The sequence below is a fragment of the Pungitius pungitius genome, chromosome 13, assembly GCF_949316345.1.
Source record: "Pungitius pungitius chromosome 13, fPunPun2.1, whole genome shotgun sequence".
Classification (NCBI taxonomy): domain Eukaryota; kingdom Metazoa; phylum Chordata; class Actinopteri; order Perciformes; family Gasterosteidae; genus Pungitius; species Pungitius pungitius.
This window is the reverse complement of record NC_084912.1, coordinates 7,440,367-7,459,019: the sequence shown is the minus strand read 5'-3', so window position 1 is coordinate 7,459,019 and position 18,653 is coordinate 7,440,367. Positions and strand designations below refer to the sequence as shown.

Below are 18,653 nucleotides of genomic sequence, written 5' to 3'. Positions count from 1 at the left end.
GTAACACAGAAGACATTTAAGGGAAGATGGGTCACCAGAAAACCTCTAGAAATGTGGATAATCAAGAATGTTTTATCCAACAGATCGGCTGCTGAGAGATTTGCAGCCGTGGAATCGTGTTTTACTTAATTTTACGTTTTAATGTTTCCAGTTAAAAAAAGATACCGTTTTTGGTTCAAACCCACTGGAATCATAGTAGCGTTTAGTTTAGTTAAAACTGCTCATCGAGCTGCTTCGACCGACGACAGAAAGAAGGGCGTTGCGTTGTTTTCTTTCCACTCATACAATCGAGAATCTTTGTTTATTTCTACCTCTCTGATTCAAGACAGGGTCCTAGTCGTAAGTGCCCCAAGTCTTACAAACTGCATTCTCTGCGCCCGAATGAATCCGCTGCCCTTTCAGACAGGACCACGTGTTTTTGTCCGGTGCACTTCCTGTTTCTGGTGATCCAATAAACTGTTTATAAACAAAATAGTGGTTAACCAAACTCGTATACTTGTGTTATGATGATTAAATATAGAAATCGCCGAATACTTGGTTAACAAACTATTTAACACGGGTTTATAACAGTTTATAACAGACTTTTAAATGCGCTTGAATCTGGAATGTTTTACCTTTACCGAGTCCCCACTTCTATGGGGCACTTTCTTCACTCTCTTCCTTTCTGCAATCTCGCGTTGGTCTTTGTGAGTGTCTTCCTGCCGTGTCTGCCCGCGCTCCTCCTAATCCCTTTCTCTCCGCTCTACTCCCTCTTCCCTATATGTCCCTCTGTTCCCTGCAGACCCGGAGTGAAGCCTCCATGACAGTACTGAGCGGCCATGTGGTGGTCTGTATATTTGGGGATGTCACGTCCGCTTTGGTGGGGCTGCGAAACTTGGTGATGCCTTTGAGAGCCAGCAATTTCCACTACCACGAGCTTAAGCCTATAGTGTTTGTGGGCTCGCTGGATTACCTGCGAAGAGAGTGGGAGACTTTACACAACTTCCCCAAAGTCTCCATCTTACCTGTGAGTGTCACCGGTTCACTGTTCACGTTTAACCCAGATTCTCTGTTACCACCGAGGCATTGACATTTTGAGTTGCACGGACATTGGAATCCTGAGAGGGATTGTCAGTTTGATTCGATCACACATTACTCAATTGAATGATCACTCCATGAGAGCGTAGTGCCCCCCCCCCCCCATCCAGAGCAGTGACACATCCTGCACATCCAAAATGGAGTCTATGTGTGTTGCAGCTGCAGTGCCCATCACAGATGGCACGGCTTGCGGCCTTAGAGCTTGTTAGGTCGGGCCTGACTGATGATCAGAGGAGGAGCCCAAACACTGCCCCTCAGCTAAGGCTAGCCTTTAGAAAGTCTGCGTATGTGGTTCTCCGATGCCCAGTTAGATCAGTGGAATGCCATCGCCTCAAAACAAGAATACTTGTTAACCAATTTCCCAAAGCTCCACTCGGCTCACTTCTTAAATTTGTTTTTCTCTCCCCAATGTCTGTCTGTCCTCTGCCTTCTCTCTCTCTGTCTTGCTCTCCTCTTCTGTTCTCCTCACCCTAAAGGGTACGCCATTAAGCCGGGCAGATTTAAGGGCTGTCAACATCAACCTCTGCGACATGTGCGTAATACTGTCAGCCAATCAGAACAATATTGAAGATACCTCACTGCAGGATAAGGAATGCATCTTGGCGTCGCTCAACATCAAATCAATGCAGTTTGATGACAGCATTGGGGTCCTGCAGGCTAATTCCCAAGGTAAGGAGTGTCCCATTGCTCTGCTTGTACGCTGGGCCCCAAAAGGCGGACAGATATTGTTTCAGGGACGAGTACTCTTTATTGAAGCCCTTTTTTGGTAACTATGACAGACTTTACTGTACTGAAGTGTTTGAAAGCCTCATCTGGGCTCTGAAGAGTGTTCACTACACAAGGTTTTCTGATGGTTTTGGTGTTGTCCCTGGTAATTACATGCTGCTAAACCGCCTTGATAATACTTTTTAATGATGTAATCAACATGCCTGTGTCATTCGCCGTTGTTCCCCCTGATCTGGTGTCTGGCACGTCGTCTGGAACAGATTGTTGATGTTTGCAGACAAACACACGAACCTGGCATCCCATCAGGCCTCATCATCATTAAGCAGCCAGTACAAATCACCAGGCAGGCCAATTCAGCTGCTCCTCATTAGTCAGAACAAAACAGCAACATATGCACGCACGCACCTTGGCGTTCGAATGCACGTGCGCTGCACGGCCGCGTGGTGCACAAGCAGCAGGGCAGGCCGTATCCACGCACATCCGCGCGGGTGATCCTCAGTTTATGATCAGCCCAAAAAGGCCTGACGTGCCTTGAGCTCCGTACTATTTAATGCCACCGCGGTGACTGTTGTAAATACAAATCAAAGTTGAAGGTTCAAGAGGCCGTTATTTCTTTTAGTGCGGCGCACTTCCGCGTGTTTTAGGAGAATGCCAATGCTGTTATTTCTCCAGCCACCAGTGAGTGATGTGCTGTCGATAGCAGTGCCACCAAGGAACAATAAGCAGGGGTAAATCTTAGAGCATACCACTCTGGGGAGCAGTATTCACGGAAAAGCCAACTCAATATGGAAACAACCTCGTCTATATCCTCTCCCAGGGTCGATGGATGGAGCCTATTGTCATCAATAATTGGGTATTACATCAACCACCCATTTCAGTGATAAATACTTCACTTTAGAAAACACACACACGCACACCACAGTGACATGCAATCATGCATGCATGAGCACCGGCACGCACTGTAGACATTGCTATTGTATCATAGGTATTGCTTTGGGGATTTTGTCCTCCGACCGATGCTCTTATTCAGATACTGTCTGTGGAATTTAATACAAGAAGGCGCTAATGAATAAGTAAACGTGGGCCTTCCTGGGGGAGAGCTGCTCACAGCTGCTGGAGCATCTAGTCGACCACAGAGCATCGCGGTGCCCGGGGGGCTACAGGGGTAAGAGGGCATGTAACCCAGATCTCACTTGCCTATTGTACATAGTCACAGGACACACAACGCTGCAGCCTCCCGGGTGAGGAGACCCAGGGCGTGTGCGATGAGGCATGTTGTTCAGACGCTTCTCTGTTATTGGCTAGAAGAAACTTGTGCCCTAACTTCCAAAATGTTCCATTCAAAAGTATGTAACACAAGGAAAACAAAGGGGGAGGGGGGGGGGGGGGGGGGAATTATTGTAATAATTGCATAAAGCAATGCAGGAATAGTGTATAGTATATTGTCATAGACACATTTTTAGAAGGCTCCTATGATCAGGACACTAGACAAATGAGGTCCTCTGGTTTTGCAGTAATCTTACTCTGCCATGGGAAGACGTACGGCTCTCTTTTCGGGGCTCACGTTGCAACTTTTGAGTTGTTTGTCACGGGTTTTGAAGACAGCTCAGCTCATACTTTGCTGCTGCACAACAGAAAGCTATTCTTCTAGATCTCTCTGCTGTCTTGGTGTTCTCTATGATACAATAAGAGCAGTGTTTTAGGGGCTTTATCCAAACATTTGCTGTCACCCTCCAGTTGAGTGAACATCATCCTTTAAGGACATGGACAGAATGATGTTTTCACTGTGTGAGCTCACACTCCCCGGCTGACTCCGAGTGTCAAACCTCTACCATTTCCAAGTTCAATAATTGGTATAACAAGAGTTATGATTACCCATGCTTCAGTTCAGTGTGTGCTTCCTGCCGTGTACTTAAGTGTTATCTTTTTTGGGGCGGGGGGGGGGGGGTTCTGTTGAAAGGGCTGGGAGATCCCTTTTGTAATCAAAGCAACGTTGAAAATTTGCAATCCTTTTAAAACTTTGTGACCTGAATATATTCCCTGCATTATGTTTCCTTGGTGGATGCACTATAAGCTGGTATTTTGCTGTAGTCAGCACTAAATGATGGATGTCAAAACACAGTTGATGCATTATGCATATAGCATCACAGATTTAAGGTGTTTACTTGTCACTTTGAGGAAATGCAAAAATGTGAAGTCATGTGAATTCATCCTCCTGTCACTTGGACTTGTATTTCATGATCCTGAGCCACGCCATTTCCGATAAAAGGTTTTCAGGATCCACTTCACCGATTTTATTGTGACAAAATGAACAACATTTAAAATTTATGCCTGTCCCTTGATGGAGTGATGTGAATGCTAAATATGTCTTAGATGACCCCTAAAAGCACCGTATCCGTACTGCGATGTTAGGCAGGCGCCTTGTTCACTTAGCCTTCTCCTCCTCCTTTTTTTTTTTTTTTTTTTTTTAGTCAGTCGACACATTTGAATCTCAACATGCTGAGTGAGCTGACATGCACTATGTTTAATGCTATTGGTAGTGAGTCCCAGTGCACATCCCCATCTTATGATATCTCTGCAGTGAACACACTTATTAGTGTTTTTGATTGTAGTTTGTTTACCTTTTAATAAAATTAAGTTTATGGTACCATCAGTAAAGTTAAAACAGAAGAAATGAGAAATAATAGTAGGAAGGACAATATTTGTAGAGAGCTACCTACCAATAAACAATGTATATATATATTTTTAAATCTAGCTCAAATAGCTAAACCTACTTTGTTCATCCATTTTGATGAACTGACATCCGGTATTTCATTTAGCCGAACTACCTCAGCAGTTATCATAATGTATTGTATTGAATTGATTTAAATATTACAAGCAGAAATGGCAGCAACACAGACAAACATTTGTTTAAATCCTGAAATCTTCAGTGACTATTTGTATTCAAATACCTAATTACAGTAAATCATTGTATTTGAAAGGTTATTTATGGTTCCATGGGGTATAAGACTGCGTTACAAGCTTACAAGCACCCGTTGTGACCATCGTAAACACCCTTTTTTCTCAAGCCGACTGCTCTCTGTTAGCGCTGTCTCGCTTTGCCTTCGTCAGGCCGAGGATGATGGGCTGATCTCCAATGAATCCGTTTTGTTGTTCAGGTTTCACGCCTCCTGGAATGGACAGGTCATCTCCAGACAGCAGTCCAGTACATGGCTTTGTGCGTCAGGCTTCTGTCACCACCGGCTCCAACATCCCCATCATCACAGAACTAGGTAATGCCGTTTGCACACACACCTGGAATGCCCATATTGCACGCTATACCCAGGGACAACCGATTGGCCGACATCAGACACATAAAGCTGATAATTCAAGGCTTGAATATCATGCTGCTACCAAACATTCCAACTCAAGGTCAAGGTCAAACCGGAGGAATGTGGTGTCGACCCCCCCTCCCACCCACCCACCCACCCCTCAACCTTTCACAGCTATACCCAACTCAGGTTTATATTTTGAAATATTGGATCGGGATCGCTTTTGTGTTCATTTTAGCCGCGAGGACTGAAAAATATAAACGTTAAGGAGACCGCGTGGAGGCGTTAGACAGGCATTTTGACATGTATACATACATGTCCTGCTTTTGTCCACTAATGCACAAAACATGGCCTGATGGAGAGGGTGCGAGAGGTAGAAAGGGGAAGAAAGTGAAAAGGTGGAGGGGGGGGGGAGAAAGAAAAAAATGCCTCGGTTGCAAGATGGGTACATTTATTAATAACAATGGCAGTGGATGTATTCCCACTGGGGTTGGGGACTCATGAAACTTTCAGATCTCTGAGGGGCCTTCTAAAGCACCAGAGACTGGCTACTCTGTCTCCCCTGACCCAATTAGGGAGCAATGGAGCATGATGCCAGCTAAGAAAAGGCCGTTATTGCCAACCGTTGCACTGCAGAGAGCCTTTCCCATTAGACTGTTGACTGCATGCGTAATCCTCAAAACTAAAGGCTGCCCATGTTGGAGTTCGGATCGGTTGCCGTCCGAGACTCACAGTCTGGAAGCTCCAGGGTTACGTGCAATGGACACAGTGGCTGCCTGTCTGGACTGGGACCAAATACTGTAATCATACTGTCATACGTTCAGTTTACAGTGCCAGGCGCAGATTAAAGGCTTGTTGTAACACATTGAGTTGCATGATCAATGTTTATTTTTTAGTTGTAGTGGTGCAGCAGCGTGACAGCTCTGCCTTTTGTATCGACTGTGCCCTTTAATCCAGAGTACCCTACTTTCGTATAGGGGACAACCACGCATGTCTCGGAGTCAATTCTGCAGGACGACACGGTCAATGGCCTTTGTTGTTGTCTTTGGAACTCGTTCACCCCTCCATCTGCGTCTCATCACCAGTAGCTAAACCTGGCAAACTACTGCCATTGGTTTTAGTGTGTCAGGAAGAGAGAAAAAGTGTAAGCAACATACAAATATGCTAACGCAGCCTGGTAAGCCCGTCCTCCGTCCTCCGCTGCCGTCGGGCCCCTCGTTCACTCGGCTCCTCATCAGCTGCTCTTGATTTATCTGGCTGCAGTCAAGGCCCTCGCTGCTCCCGTGGCTTCACTTTGAACACATTTTTATTCTCAGTTCTGGTTGAAATTGACTGTCTTGTTTTTTTTTTAAGTTGTTTTGTTTTCTGGGTCTGCCCCCCCCCCCACACACACACACACTCCAGTTGTATTTGCAGTGCATTGCTAAGCTTTTGATCATGCTCAGCCTGTCCTTGTGTCTGTTTTCATAGCAAGGCTACCCTGCCCATCACCCCCCCCCTCCTGCCCTTCTTTCCCCATTCATTCCTTTGGCCCAGGCCTGTTTGCATCAGCCTGTTGTCTCTCTGACTGACATTTCTGTTCCACAGCAGCAGGGAAGAAATCTGATTTGGAAAACACAAAACTTGAGATCAAACCGTCTTTTAAGCTGTATTTAAAAAAAAATGTATTTTCCAGTTTTATTGTTTCTCCTTCAGCTCATATCTCTGAAGCTACAGACTGAAACAAACTGAAACTTTTTTGACGCTCGTTTTAATGCTATTTAATAGAGCCGTTTGTGTATTATTCCCCACCTACACACCGAGACACACAAAATATGGGTTATTTCAGTCTCTGGTGATTTTCATTTACACTGTGCCATCTTGCTGAACTACTTTTTATTATTTAGCATGACATAAAAAAGTGTGTTGTCTTTGGGATTTAATTTGACTTTCAGGGCAAAGGTAAATATTTGCTGTGTATATTTGCGGTGATGATGTGACAAACACATTTATCAAGGAAAACTCACACAGTACATAGCATGAATATGTAAGTGCATGCTTTTCTAAAGTGACATTTTAGCCATTGTTAAAGTCTCCATTGTAATCTTTAAGCAGTCCACAGACTGGTCACTGTCTCTTGACTCAAAGTGTGTCTGTTTGTTTGTGTTAAAATATATCAAGATACAGTGGCTACTGAGGTACTAATGCCTTATGCAGGATCCACGTAGGCTCTATTCAGAATTTGAGACTTCTACAATGGTTATTACTGTGTATGCATATTATGGTAGTATATATTACAGTCCTAGTTTGTCTTAATGCATTAGATGCATCCTGCATGTGTTATATTCTAGATTCAACATCCAAAATGCTGGATATACATAAATATTTTTTTAACACTGAAAAGGAAATGCATTTTAATTTGTGCTGTTAAAGATATGTGCAGGAATGTAAAAGCGAAATATAATGTGCATCTAATGTTACATTACATTTCGAACCTGGATACCCATGAACCTACGACATTTCTGTTGCTTTACTCCAACGTATCCAAATGGTTTCAAATGCAAGTTAAATAAGCCGTATTTTCGTCCCCAGCCGTGTGGCGTGTTGATGACTTTGTGTGTTTGGCTTATGCCTCTTCACCGTGCCCATCTCTAACTCCCTCCCTCCCCTCTGTCAGTGAACGACTCAAACGTTCAGTTCCTGGACCAAGATGATGATGACGACCCAGACACGGAGCTGTATCTCACTCAGCCCTTCGCCTGCGGCACCGCCTTTGCTGTCAGTGTACTCGACTCCCTGATGAGCGCAGTGAGTCCTCAACACCCTCTCTGTGTCGGTGTGCTTTTTTTTCTTTCAAAATCACTTTTCTAAATCATGCATTTTGCAATATATTTTTTTTATCATTTGGATGTTTGTTCAGCTTATTCAGAATTCAAAAAGGTACTTGGAGATGCTGGTAAACGATTGCATGTTGTTGCAATGTAAGAAACTTTGAGATTAGGGGAAGAGGAGACCACAAAGTGAGTCAGACTGAGACGCATGGCCTTCGCATTTTGAAACCGTGAAATCAAATGCTTCCCTAGTCGAGAAAAGAGTGTCCTTAGATGCAATGTTTTCGAAATATTTCAGGAAAGCAGAAGTTGCTCTGTGAAATGGAACGGTAGATTCATCACATTCAGTCAGATCCACTGTTGGCATCACAACTCATCTCGAGTGTGTTTTATAAATGTAACTTTTAGGATCTTTTTACAAAGCAAGTGTTGAAGGTTAGCGTAATGAAAATGACAAAGGCCAGAAATGTCTCCGAGGAGATGAGGTACAAAAAAAAATCGCCCCCCCACCGTCCTTCTCGCTGTGGTTTCCCCTCGGTGCTGTGATGGCTCACTTCCAGCAGAGCTCTCGGCGGGTTAGGGGTCAGAGGGGCGCACAGAGCGGAGCTGAGCGCGCAGTAGAGCCGCCTGTCGGCTGTAGCCTGGAAGCGGTCAGAGGTGAGGCCGGCTAATGGACAGTGCTCATCCATCATGAGGCTTCTGCGGGCTTGACAGAGGCCCAGCGAGAGGAGCCGTCACTCTGGCGCGGCTGCCGAGTGACATCGGCTGTCTCCGCGCGCGGCGGCAAAGGCGGGTCCCGATTGGCCCCGGGGACAAGAGTAGCTGACCCCCGAACCCCCCCCCCACCCCCCACCCCCCACCCCCCGCCGAGCGCAGTCAAATCGCTGTTTCAGGAGAAGACATGCGACAGTGTGTGGATCTGTGTTTCTAGAGGAAAAATATAGTGCTCTGTCAATGTCCTGTTTGACTTAATGCAGGGGGGCCCGGGCCAAATGTGGAGGCGGGCCAGATACGGCCCGCGGGCCTTAGTTTGGGGACCACTGACTTAATGTGATGATGGGATTATCAAAATGCAAATGTTTGCATGTTTTTCTCAAATATGAACTATTTGTGTATATTAAACTCATTTTTATAGTGAATAAGTAAAACTTATTTATCAATCTAAAGTGAATTATGAATATTGATAATCTCTAGAGGTAATAATAAATGCGGATGGATCAATTACACACAGAAACACCCAAACGATGGAGGGGAGTGAACATTTATGAAATTCAACATCAACTCTTTTAATTAAATTTACTGTTTAGTGGATTTTCCAAGGTGTGTATATTGAGTTAAACCCGAACTTAACACATGTGTTTGTATCAGTCAAAGTGAATGACAGGACTGCCGATCCTACAAAGATATGTTTCTTTTCAATTTTTCAAACATAATAAATGTCGAAAAATTCCACCCGCTCAGCTCCCACAGAGTTCCATGCGAAGCGACAGGTCGAGGGTTGACGTAATCGGCGGACATCTGACACCCTGCTTACTCGTGCCTCCGCTTACCCATAATCCCCCTTTGTCTTTTCCCCTAGACATACTTCAACGACAACATCCTTACGCTGATCCGGACGCTGGTTACAGGGGGAGCCACGCCGGAGCTCGAGGGCCTGCTGGCTGAGGAGAACGCCCTGCGAGGCGGCTACAGCACACCTCAGACATTGGCGAATAGAGACAGGTGTCGCGTCGCCCAGCTCGCCCTCTACGACGGGCCATTTGCCGACTTGGGGGTAAGTGGATGTTTAAGCGAAGGTGACACCGCTTTGGCACCAGCCGGCAGCGCACATCTGGCCGCTTCCTGCTCCTCGCGGCCCCTTAATCCGATGTGAAGAGCGGGGATCACGCCAAGCGGGTCATAGTGGGTGGAGAGGGAAGAGGACTTTAGAAAGAACAACGAACGCCGCCGAGTTTGTTTTTGGTTGGATTCTTTTTGCAGGTTTTTGTCATTGTTGTTCCGAACTTCTAGTGTCAAAGTCATTTAGTCTTTTTCTTTGATCGGTTATGGCACCATTTACAACACTGAAGGGTTAGCACAGTCTGCCTTTCCAGCAGTTGTTATACCCTCGCAGGAACATTACATTTCCACTACACTTTCACAGAGAGCATTGCTTACTGCCACAGATCCCGCGACCTGCCCACTGAACTCTTGCTGTCTTTGTTCTGTTTGTTCACCAGGACGGCGGTTGCTACGGGGATTTATTCTGTAAAGCACTGAAGACGTACAACATGTTGTGTTTTGGGATCTACAGATTAAGAGACGCTCACCTAAATGCACCGAGCCCGTGTACAAAACGGTACAACTTCTGCCCACAGTACCATGACGTAATAAAAGGACCAGATGTAGGGCTTTAAGTTGAATATCAGACGGCATCAAGTATGTCTTGTTACCACATTTGCCATGTTATTAACTCCTAATTATTAGGTGATTACTTCCTGTTAATTACATACAATTTCATTTCCTGAGAGCCAAACGTCTTCATAAAGCACACATTCATATGCATGCTTATGTTAATATAACAAATTCCAACTTGAATTTAAGAAATACAGAGACTACACATACACCTTGAATCTGTTTCTTTGACATATCCTTCACTACGGTATAATCACCTCTTTAACTTGTCTACCTTTTGTTTCCCCGGGCAGGTATGTGATCACGAACCCACCCTATGAGTTTGAGCTCGTGCCCACAGACCTGATCTTCTGCCTTATGCAGTTTGACCACAATGCAGGCCAGTCCCGGACAAGCTTGTCCCACTCTTCCCACTCCTCCCATTCCTCCAGCAAAAAGAGCTCCTCCGTTCACTCAATCCCGCCCTCCAACCGGCAGAACCGCAGCAGTAAGACCCGCGAGTCGCGCGACAAACAGAAGTACGTGCGTTCGACTCTTCTTTGGGCCTTTTGGTCTGCATGCTTAGTGCTTTTAGACCTGAACTGTGTTCTGTAGGCGTCTCTGTGTTATTATGCAGACTGTGTTGAGGCATTCATTTATAATTACTGTGTTGTGTGTTTGTGGTTTTGTTTGCGTGATTTTTGCTCAGTGTTTGTGCGTTTCCTTCATGATCATCCGCATGTGGTATCCACTCTGGCATCACAGCAATCACAACGTGACATGAGCAAAATATTTAAACTCGCTTGGTGGAAAGCTCTTTTATTGTAGTGTCACGAGCTGTAGTATTTTTTTTCACTAATTTAGTCAGTGGCATTTTGAGGGGGGCTGCAGGGCGGTTGTTACAGTAAAGGCCTCAACCACACGCAATTAAATTCACAAAATACAACACTACTCACATTCAGGATGTGGTTTGTCTTAATATTTGGTCGTTTTGTCTAACTCTTTCACTCTGTGTAGTGTTTGACTGTTTTTTGTTGGATATTTAACTGACATGATTATTGTGCATTGATCATGGACGGCTTGTTTTAGACCTACTGCAGCTGATATTGATTACAAGCCACATTTGACTAACAGAAGCTGTTAACAACTCATAACAACATCCCTTATTAGCAATGTTGATATTATGTTTTCATCTATAATGCTTTATTGCATGTCCATATTGGTAGCAGTCTTTCCTGTTCTGTTTATAATACAATTATAATTATAAGATTTCAAATCTGGCAACATTTGAATCACATGTTATATATTCTATACGCCCCAACAACAAAAAACAAGTTGTGGCATATTCTAAAAGCATGCAGATTTGTTATGATCATACTCGAGTATTTGTTTGATGGTAGATGATAAGCCTTCAATACATCTTATAGATGTATGATATAGTATAAATATGTAAGCCTTAGTTGTACTGGTACTCTTTTGTGTATTGACTGTAAATACTACTCACTTACAGTAGATTACTTACCTTTTTTTCTGAAGTGCAACAAGGATGAATAGAATGGGCCAAGGTATGCAAGTTAACGATTCTGCATGACTTAGCAACCTACCCTGGGGTTCTGATCATAACCATGTCCTCTGGATATTGTTATGACGAGGGGAGTTTGTTTTATTTATTACGTTCTTCAGATGTTAAGTAAGCCATGCCTCAGTTTAAGTTTTGCTTTCATCTGGATAGCACAATGTCTGTTGCTGCTCCTGCCTGATCCACGATCAGAACCATCTCCACCTTGCATGAGGATGACACAAAAAAAACTTTTCTTTGTGCTTTTACTCAGTTACTCACATGATGATATGACTTTTCTTTTTGCCCAGGCCAATCCAGTTTAATATATATTTTTTTTGTCATTTATCATGCCTTTTTATGATTTCTTTAGACTTGAGATGGAATGCATTGTGTGTGAGGTCTGCGTGTTTGTACATCTTCACTCCTATTGAATGCCAACAGATGACTGTAGCAGACATCTAGAGTGCTTTCACAACTAATTGGAGTTAATTGTGATAGCTGTTCTGTAATTAATTGATCTTTATTATACCGTGTATATAACGTATCTATCCAAATCAACACTTATGCATAGTCAGATTAGGTATTTTCTCTGATTAATAGTTCAAAGGATATTCTAACTGCTGATCTTCAATCTGACGTTGCTTGCACTGTCAGTTCATTAGGACCATTAAAAAATGTTTGACAGGGAAACCAGAGTAATAAGCCCTGAATAATTATTATAGAGAAGCCTGATGCACGTCTCCCTAGAACGCACAAATGGGGCTTTTGTCATTATCCATTTTAAAACGCGCCCATTTGCTGTCTAATAATACTAATACTTTAATAGCTTCAAATTAATGATATATTTGGGAACTTTGTGATACCAAAAACATAAACAATACACGTCAGAAAACTGTACAATCACCAAGTTCCCTGTCAGTCTGTTACTTAACATTTAGTCCTCTGGTTTGATTGTAAAACATCAGTGGGAACAGGAATCGGACCAGAACTGAAGTCCAACAATTCTCCTTATTTTTCCCCACTTGGTCCTAATGAACCAAACTCACGGTTTGAAAGCACCTTCAAATGCGGCTGATTATTTTTGTAATGACATCAGCATAAATAACAGAGTACCAACATGTTTTCTTACCTCGACAAACCCAGACCAGAGCTCACATGTAGGTCAGCCTTATTTACATCCCACTGAAGCCACCAATACTTGTTCACAGAACTTTGAGAAAGTATCCAGCCCTGTGCCAACGGTCAAACTGAGGAAGTAGGAGCTGTGACTAATTTAAAGTGTAAATTGAAGGGGGATGTGCGTTAACTCCTTGTAACCGTGTGCACCTGCATTGGTGGTTTGAGGCGACATCACAGAGTTCCCCGTATCAGCAGCAGACTCTGGAGAGAGAGAGAGAGAGAGAGATGGCAGACATCTTGCTTCACCTCAGGCACAATTCTACACATCAAATGCGTGTGCTTTAACACTCGGCCCTGCAGCCTTCAGCTTGCTGACACACGCTCAAGCAAATGAATCTCCACACGTGCAACCCCAGAAGTACATGAACACGCATCTACACACACACACACACGCACATACCAGCAGCTACACACACACAAGGTAAAGTCTTGTATCACAACCTCACCCAAAAGGAAGTGACATCCCGAATGGCATAGCAGACGCCTATGAAGTGCTAGGAGCGAGTTTACAAACTTCTGACAGCTGGCACACACCAGTCTGTTACAGGAACAGTGCAAAAATCTTACTCACAACCAGGGAAAAACCCTTTAGGAATTTGCATGGCTAGTCAGCAGGGGAAAGTAACACATTTTGTCCTTTAATCACTTTAGCGCTGATCAATAACTTTAGAATTATATTAAAATCCCATTGTCTTAATGAACCAGAACACCGATTCAAATTGCACTTTGTGGTTTGTTGTTATTGCCATCCAATAATCTGAGGCAGTGTGGTTGTAAGTAATCCAATGTTAAATACTGTTTCAAACTAACCCTGTCTTTTCTTCTTCTTCTTCTCTTAGAAAAGAAATGGTTTACAGATGAACCAGAAAATACCTACACAAGGAACATTCAGATCAAGCCCATGAGCACTCAAATGGCCAACCAAGTCAACCAATACAAATCCACTAGTAGTCTGATTCCACCAATCAGAGAAGTTGAAGATGAATGCTGAACACGGCATTTCCTTGCTGACTCACCAGACATCTATATACTCTTTCAAGAGAGATGGAAGATCACCCATGGAGGATTGATGATGATGATAACGATGATATATTTCTCTTCATTCATTCTTCTAATGAAGGGATCGGACAGAAGCCCAAATTGGAAAGGACCTCTGATGTGTATACCTTTGATGTTACCTCCATGCTCTTGGACATCGTTTTATTTATTAATGTATCCATAGTGATGTACATAATGACAATCAACTAAGGATTGTACAGCCCCTTCCCTCTAGCACCTTTTGAAATTATTTTAAGAGTTGATAAAAAAAAAAAAGAGTACTTCCTGTAATTCTTTGCAATAGTTCACCTCATGCTGTGACCAGACGCCATTGCTAATGTGACTGGTTATCGAAGGATGAGGTTTGCAGCGTTAAACTGATCATATCATCTCCCAAAGATCTACCCAGATGCCTCGCGTCAAACCAACTGGGTTCACCAACTTCATGTCCCCCCAACCGCTTCTGTTCTATTTGCACTAAAAATGGACAAGTTTCTTTTGACAGAACACCCAGAAACCCCCCCCCCCCCCCCCCCCCCCCGATGAAGAAAAGGGGGGAAGGCTGCTTGGTTTCGGAGGCTCGCTAGTCGTTGTTCTAAGGTTGTCAGGAATCATGTCATTGCTTACAGTTTCACCGTTGACGTCGTCATGTTGAGTGAGAGCATTCCAGCCCTGCAGAGCAACAATCATGCTGCAGAACAGTAGTCTATGAACACAGAGAGTGGTGCACTGAAAAAAAAAAACCAAACCACGCACCTACACGTCCTCTGCTGATATGTCAGATCATAAAGCCTGTGACTCTGTTTTAAGCTCCTATTGCATGATATGTGCCTGAGCCACCTCTATTACAGACGCAGAGCTGTCGATCAACCTGAGTATGTGAGAAGGAGGAAAAAACAACTTACGCTGTCCTTTGGGATCATTTACGTTATGTGCACGCTGTGTGTGTTTGTGTGTGCGTGCGCGCGTCCGTTTGTGCATCGCACCCACGCGTCCTGACCAGTGCTGTAAACTGGTCCATCACCGTGAATTTAATGGTGCACCTGGGAAGGAGCGGCAGGTGGGTGAAGTCGTGGTGGAAAACAAAACAGAATCTAGAGGGTTTGGATCTATAAACAAAATTAGTATGTTGCATCAAAGTAAAACTAAAGTCTCCAACTGTGATTGAGCAAATCCAACACAAACAGCAGCTGCGTGTCCGCTGTTGACGCTTTGCTGCCATAGCTGCGGCACAATTTGGGATCACGAGAAGTGTGGTGTATTTTCTGATTGTTTTTTTTTTAGTTTTTTTGGTCTTTTACAAAAGTGTCATGTCTGAGTAGAAGAAATGCCACATATTGCATGAAAGTGGGCAATAATGGGTCCTCCTTTGACCAAAGCAACTGCCTGGCACAGGGTTGGCACAGAGGCAATGAAGCGCTTGGATGTTCTCTGTTGCCAATCCAGATGTCACACGCCACAGAACTCTCAGGAGTTGAGCTGCTGTGTTCGGTCCTCTTAACACGGGGAACTGCTCAAACATAGTTGGATGGAAATGCAACATTGCCACAGACTGCTAATAAGGATACTGGAGAGGAACCAGTGTTCTTTATGCTAGCCTGTGTGCAACATGAGCATGTATTTTGCACATATTAACGACACTGATAGATCCAAATCCATCTTTAACGGAGGAGAGGAGGATCGAGGTGGTAGCCTTGTACTCTTAATACATATTCTTCATGCAAATAAGTAGTTGGGTTTATACATTTAAGCGTAATTATTTTTGTCTTCACAAACATAATCAATTTGTACTTATTTTTCTAGACAAGAACCATGTGAAAAGTACTATGGGAGATACAAATATATTTAATTTCAACTGCCTATCAAAGTATTTTGCGTTTGACAAAATCACCATTTATTTCATGCTGTATTAAAACAAAATATTTTTTTATCCCCTATGGCCCCTCTTTAAGAAAACTGCATCACTCTGGAGCCAATAAAGCGTAGACTAATTTGCATTGTGAAACTACCATCTTCAGCCTGGCAGCTCGGCTTTGTTGAGTGCTTGTAGAAATAGATTAAGGCTCGTCTGTTTTAGTTGCAAAGATAAGCCGTATCTAGGAAATAATGCGTCTACTACTAAGCATCCCTAGCGAAAACATGTAGATGGAAAGAGTAAGTATATGTTGACGGTAAATGTTGTTCGGGGTGGAGAAGTAATGATATTTGGGGAGATGTTAGTCACCCCCTCTGTGTGCAGACCACAAGTGAATGACTTTCATTAGATTTGTTTGACCTAAATTAGGTTCATAAGTTGGAGATAAGATAAGTTGGTGTGTTCGCTAAAACATGTTTTTCACAAAATATGATAGGGAGAAGCTGTCTGTGTATTGCAGTGATTCTCCTCTATTGGCTCTAAAGAAACATAATCCCCCCCCAAAAATAGAAAAAAAATAATAATTTTGTCCTAAATATGTTTGTGTAAATTCAACCCATTATATAAGCCACATTTCTTTTCGAACAAAATTATCTGAGCTTCAATGTCTGTCTATTGGGTGTGGTGCAACTATACTGAAGCCTCACATATTGTCCTGAAGTGAACTTTTGAACTGTGATTACATTGTTGTCACACGTTGTAGCAAATAGATTTCTTTTGCAGAAAAAATGTGAGTAAAATGTATGTATAATTGGGTTGTTAATAGCATATTCGCTAGCCTGAACAATAACTATTAATATCTGATAATGGCAGTGACTCCTTACACATAAAAACGACAAACTGATTGTTGTGTTGAAAAAAAAAAAAAAAGAAAGACAAATGTGTACTTTGAAAATGAAAGATCCTGGATTCAAATGAGAAAAGTAAAGGCAGAGTTTCATCTGGTTTATCAGCCATCACAATGATGGAAGGTAGCTCCAGTTTAGCGGAGGTGTTTAAAAGAGACTACATCCTTAATTTTTCTTTTTTTATTACTTTGTGTTATTACAGGGTTTACATTCCATTTTGTCAGCTTTTCATCTGTCATAACATGTCAAAACAGCTTATTATTTGTTTACAGATTATTTTGTGAGCTACTTAAACATAGACTTGTTCAGAAATAAAACAGTACATATTACAAACTGGCATTAACATAAACTCACAAAGTAATGCCCCATTTTCTTTTCACTACACTTGATTACTGTGCTTTTTCTACCTGAACCTGCTGTGCGACGCACTCAGGCAGGTATTTCTCTGCTTCCCACACACCTTGTCATATATCTGTTTAGATGTTTTAGGTCTTTGCATTGTATACCTCTAAAGTTTTAGAGTGTTTTTTGAAGTGCCATGAAGAGTTTCGTTATCAAGCATCCTTCAGTCATTCAGGGACACGCGCTCGCTTTTCGGGGAGCTCCGTCCAAACCTGTGTTTTTCCACTGTGACAACGGTGTCCTGCACTGGCATGGAGAACATCCAAGCCATCAATGCCTCCATGCCAGTGCAGTGCCAGGCAGTGCAAGCGGTCAAGGGGAGGGCCCATATTAAGTCCCACTATAGCGAAAAGTGGCATTCGGGAGGTCCGCGGGGGAGGGGGGGGGGGGGGGTGGTGAGCGAGGTCAGACAGACAGTCTGCCCCCAGTCATCAAACCTCGCACACACACGCACACATGGTCTCTGGTGTGTGTGTGTGTGTGCGCGCTCGGTTACAGGCTGCCCGTTTGTGTTATGTCGTGTTATTCGTGATGGATGACTGAAAGATGCACGTAGAGGCACACGCCTGTAACGTCACATGTGTTGTCGTCCACTGAACAAATGAAAGACTACGATGCGTCATACGTAACTGTTGCAGTATGTTGCGTTATTCTTGTTTATCTATTTTCTGTTGATGTAAAGGATGGACAGATAAATTATTTGCTGGGAATTGTTATAGATATTATAGAACATATAAAACTTGTGGGGATGGGAGGGGGGGGTCTCAAGTCTTAACAATACATTAAAATTGCATTCAGCAATTTCTTTTTTTTTGAGAAAAGTAACAATATGGTTAATTTATTTTGGCTGCCTATGGGTTTCGGAAGAATCAGGACATTGCTCTTGCGTATCTCAGAAAGGATTTGTTGGCACATTGTCATTGCAGCAAACAGGAGTTTGACATAGCGATCTAATTAGTTTGGATGCGTTCTAGATATGATGCATACATTGATTATTTGATGGTGCTGAGTTGATCAACCTGACTGTCAAAAATAATCTGCTGATAAATCTACTGTCTTGTACAAAACGTTTGTACATAGATTGTACATGGTTTCTTTTTGTATTTTCTCAAATTAAAATGGATGTATTTGTGTTCTAAACCTCTTTATTATTTCACCTACAAAGACAATGTTTCTTCTATTATTATACTACCTCACTTACCTTCCACTACTCTTTATTCTAGACATTAGGTCATAACACTGGAGATCATGGTACTTAATTACAGTCAAGGTATGACTATTTTACTTATTTAATTATTTCATTGATGTTTTTAGGATATGTTGTATTTCCCAATTTAAAATGTAACATATTTTCAGTTTACGGCTGTAGCCTGGAGTTACATAATGTAAAACATACCATTTATTTCTCACTGT

At 42.9% G+C, this 18,653-nt stretch overlaps 1 protein-coding gene across 12 annotated transcripts in view; it reads left to right on the top strand.

Moving 5' to 3' along the window:
- kcnma1a (potassium large conductance calcium-activated channel, subfamily M, alpha member 1a) overlaps window positions 1-18,388 on the top strand; it is a 107,090-nt gene extending 88,702 nt beyond the window's left edge. For 7 of the 12 annotated variants that reach the window (XM_062566425.1, XM_037465699.2, XM_062566422.1 and 4 more), the window contains 9 exons: window positions 782-1,006; window positions 1,554-1,746; window positions 4,962-5,075; window positions 7,771-7,901; window positions 9,504-9,698; window positions 10,144-10,262; window positions 10,612-10,836; window positions 11,834-11,862; window positions 13,877-18,388. In XM_062566425.1, coding sequence (XP_062422409.1) covers window positions 782-1,006; window positions 1,554-1,746; window positions 4,962-5,075; window positions 7,771-7,901; window positions 9,504-9,698; window positions 10,144-10,262; window positions 10,612-10,836; window positions 11,834-11,862; window positions 13,877-14,028 — 1,383 coding nt within the window. In that variant the 3' untranslated portion in view covers window positions 14,029-18,388. The remainder of the gene's footprint in view (window positions 1-781; window positions 1,007-1,553; window positions 1,747-4,961; window positions 5,076-7,770; window positions 7,902-9,503; window positions 9,699-10,143; window positions 10,263-10,611; window positions 10,837-11,833; window positions 11,863-13,876) is intronic. The other 5 variants (XM_062566424.1, XM_037465704.2, XM_062566426.1 and 2 more) reach the window with 1 other exon arrangement.
- The last annotated feature ends 265 nt before the right edge of the window (window positions 18,389-18,653 follow it).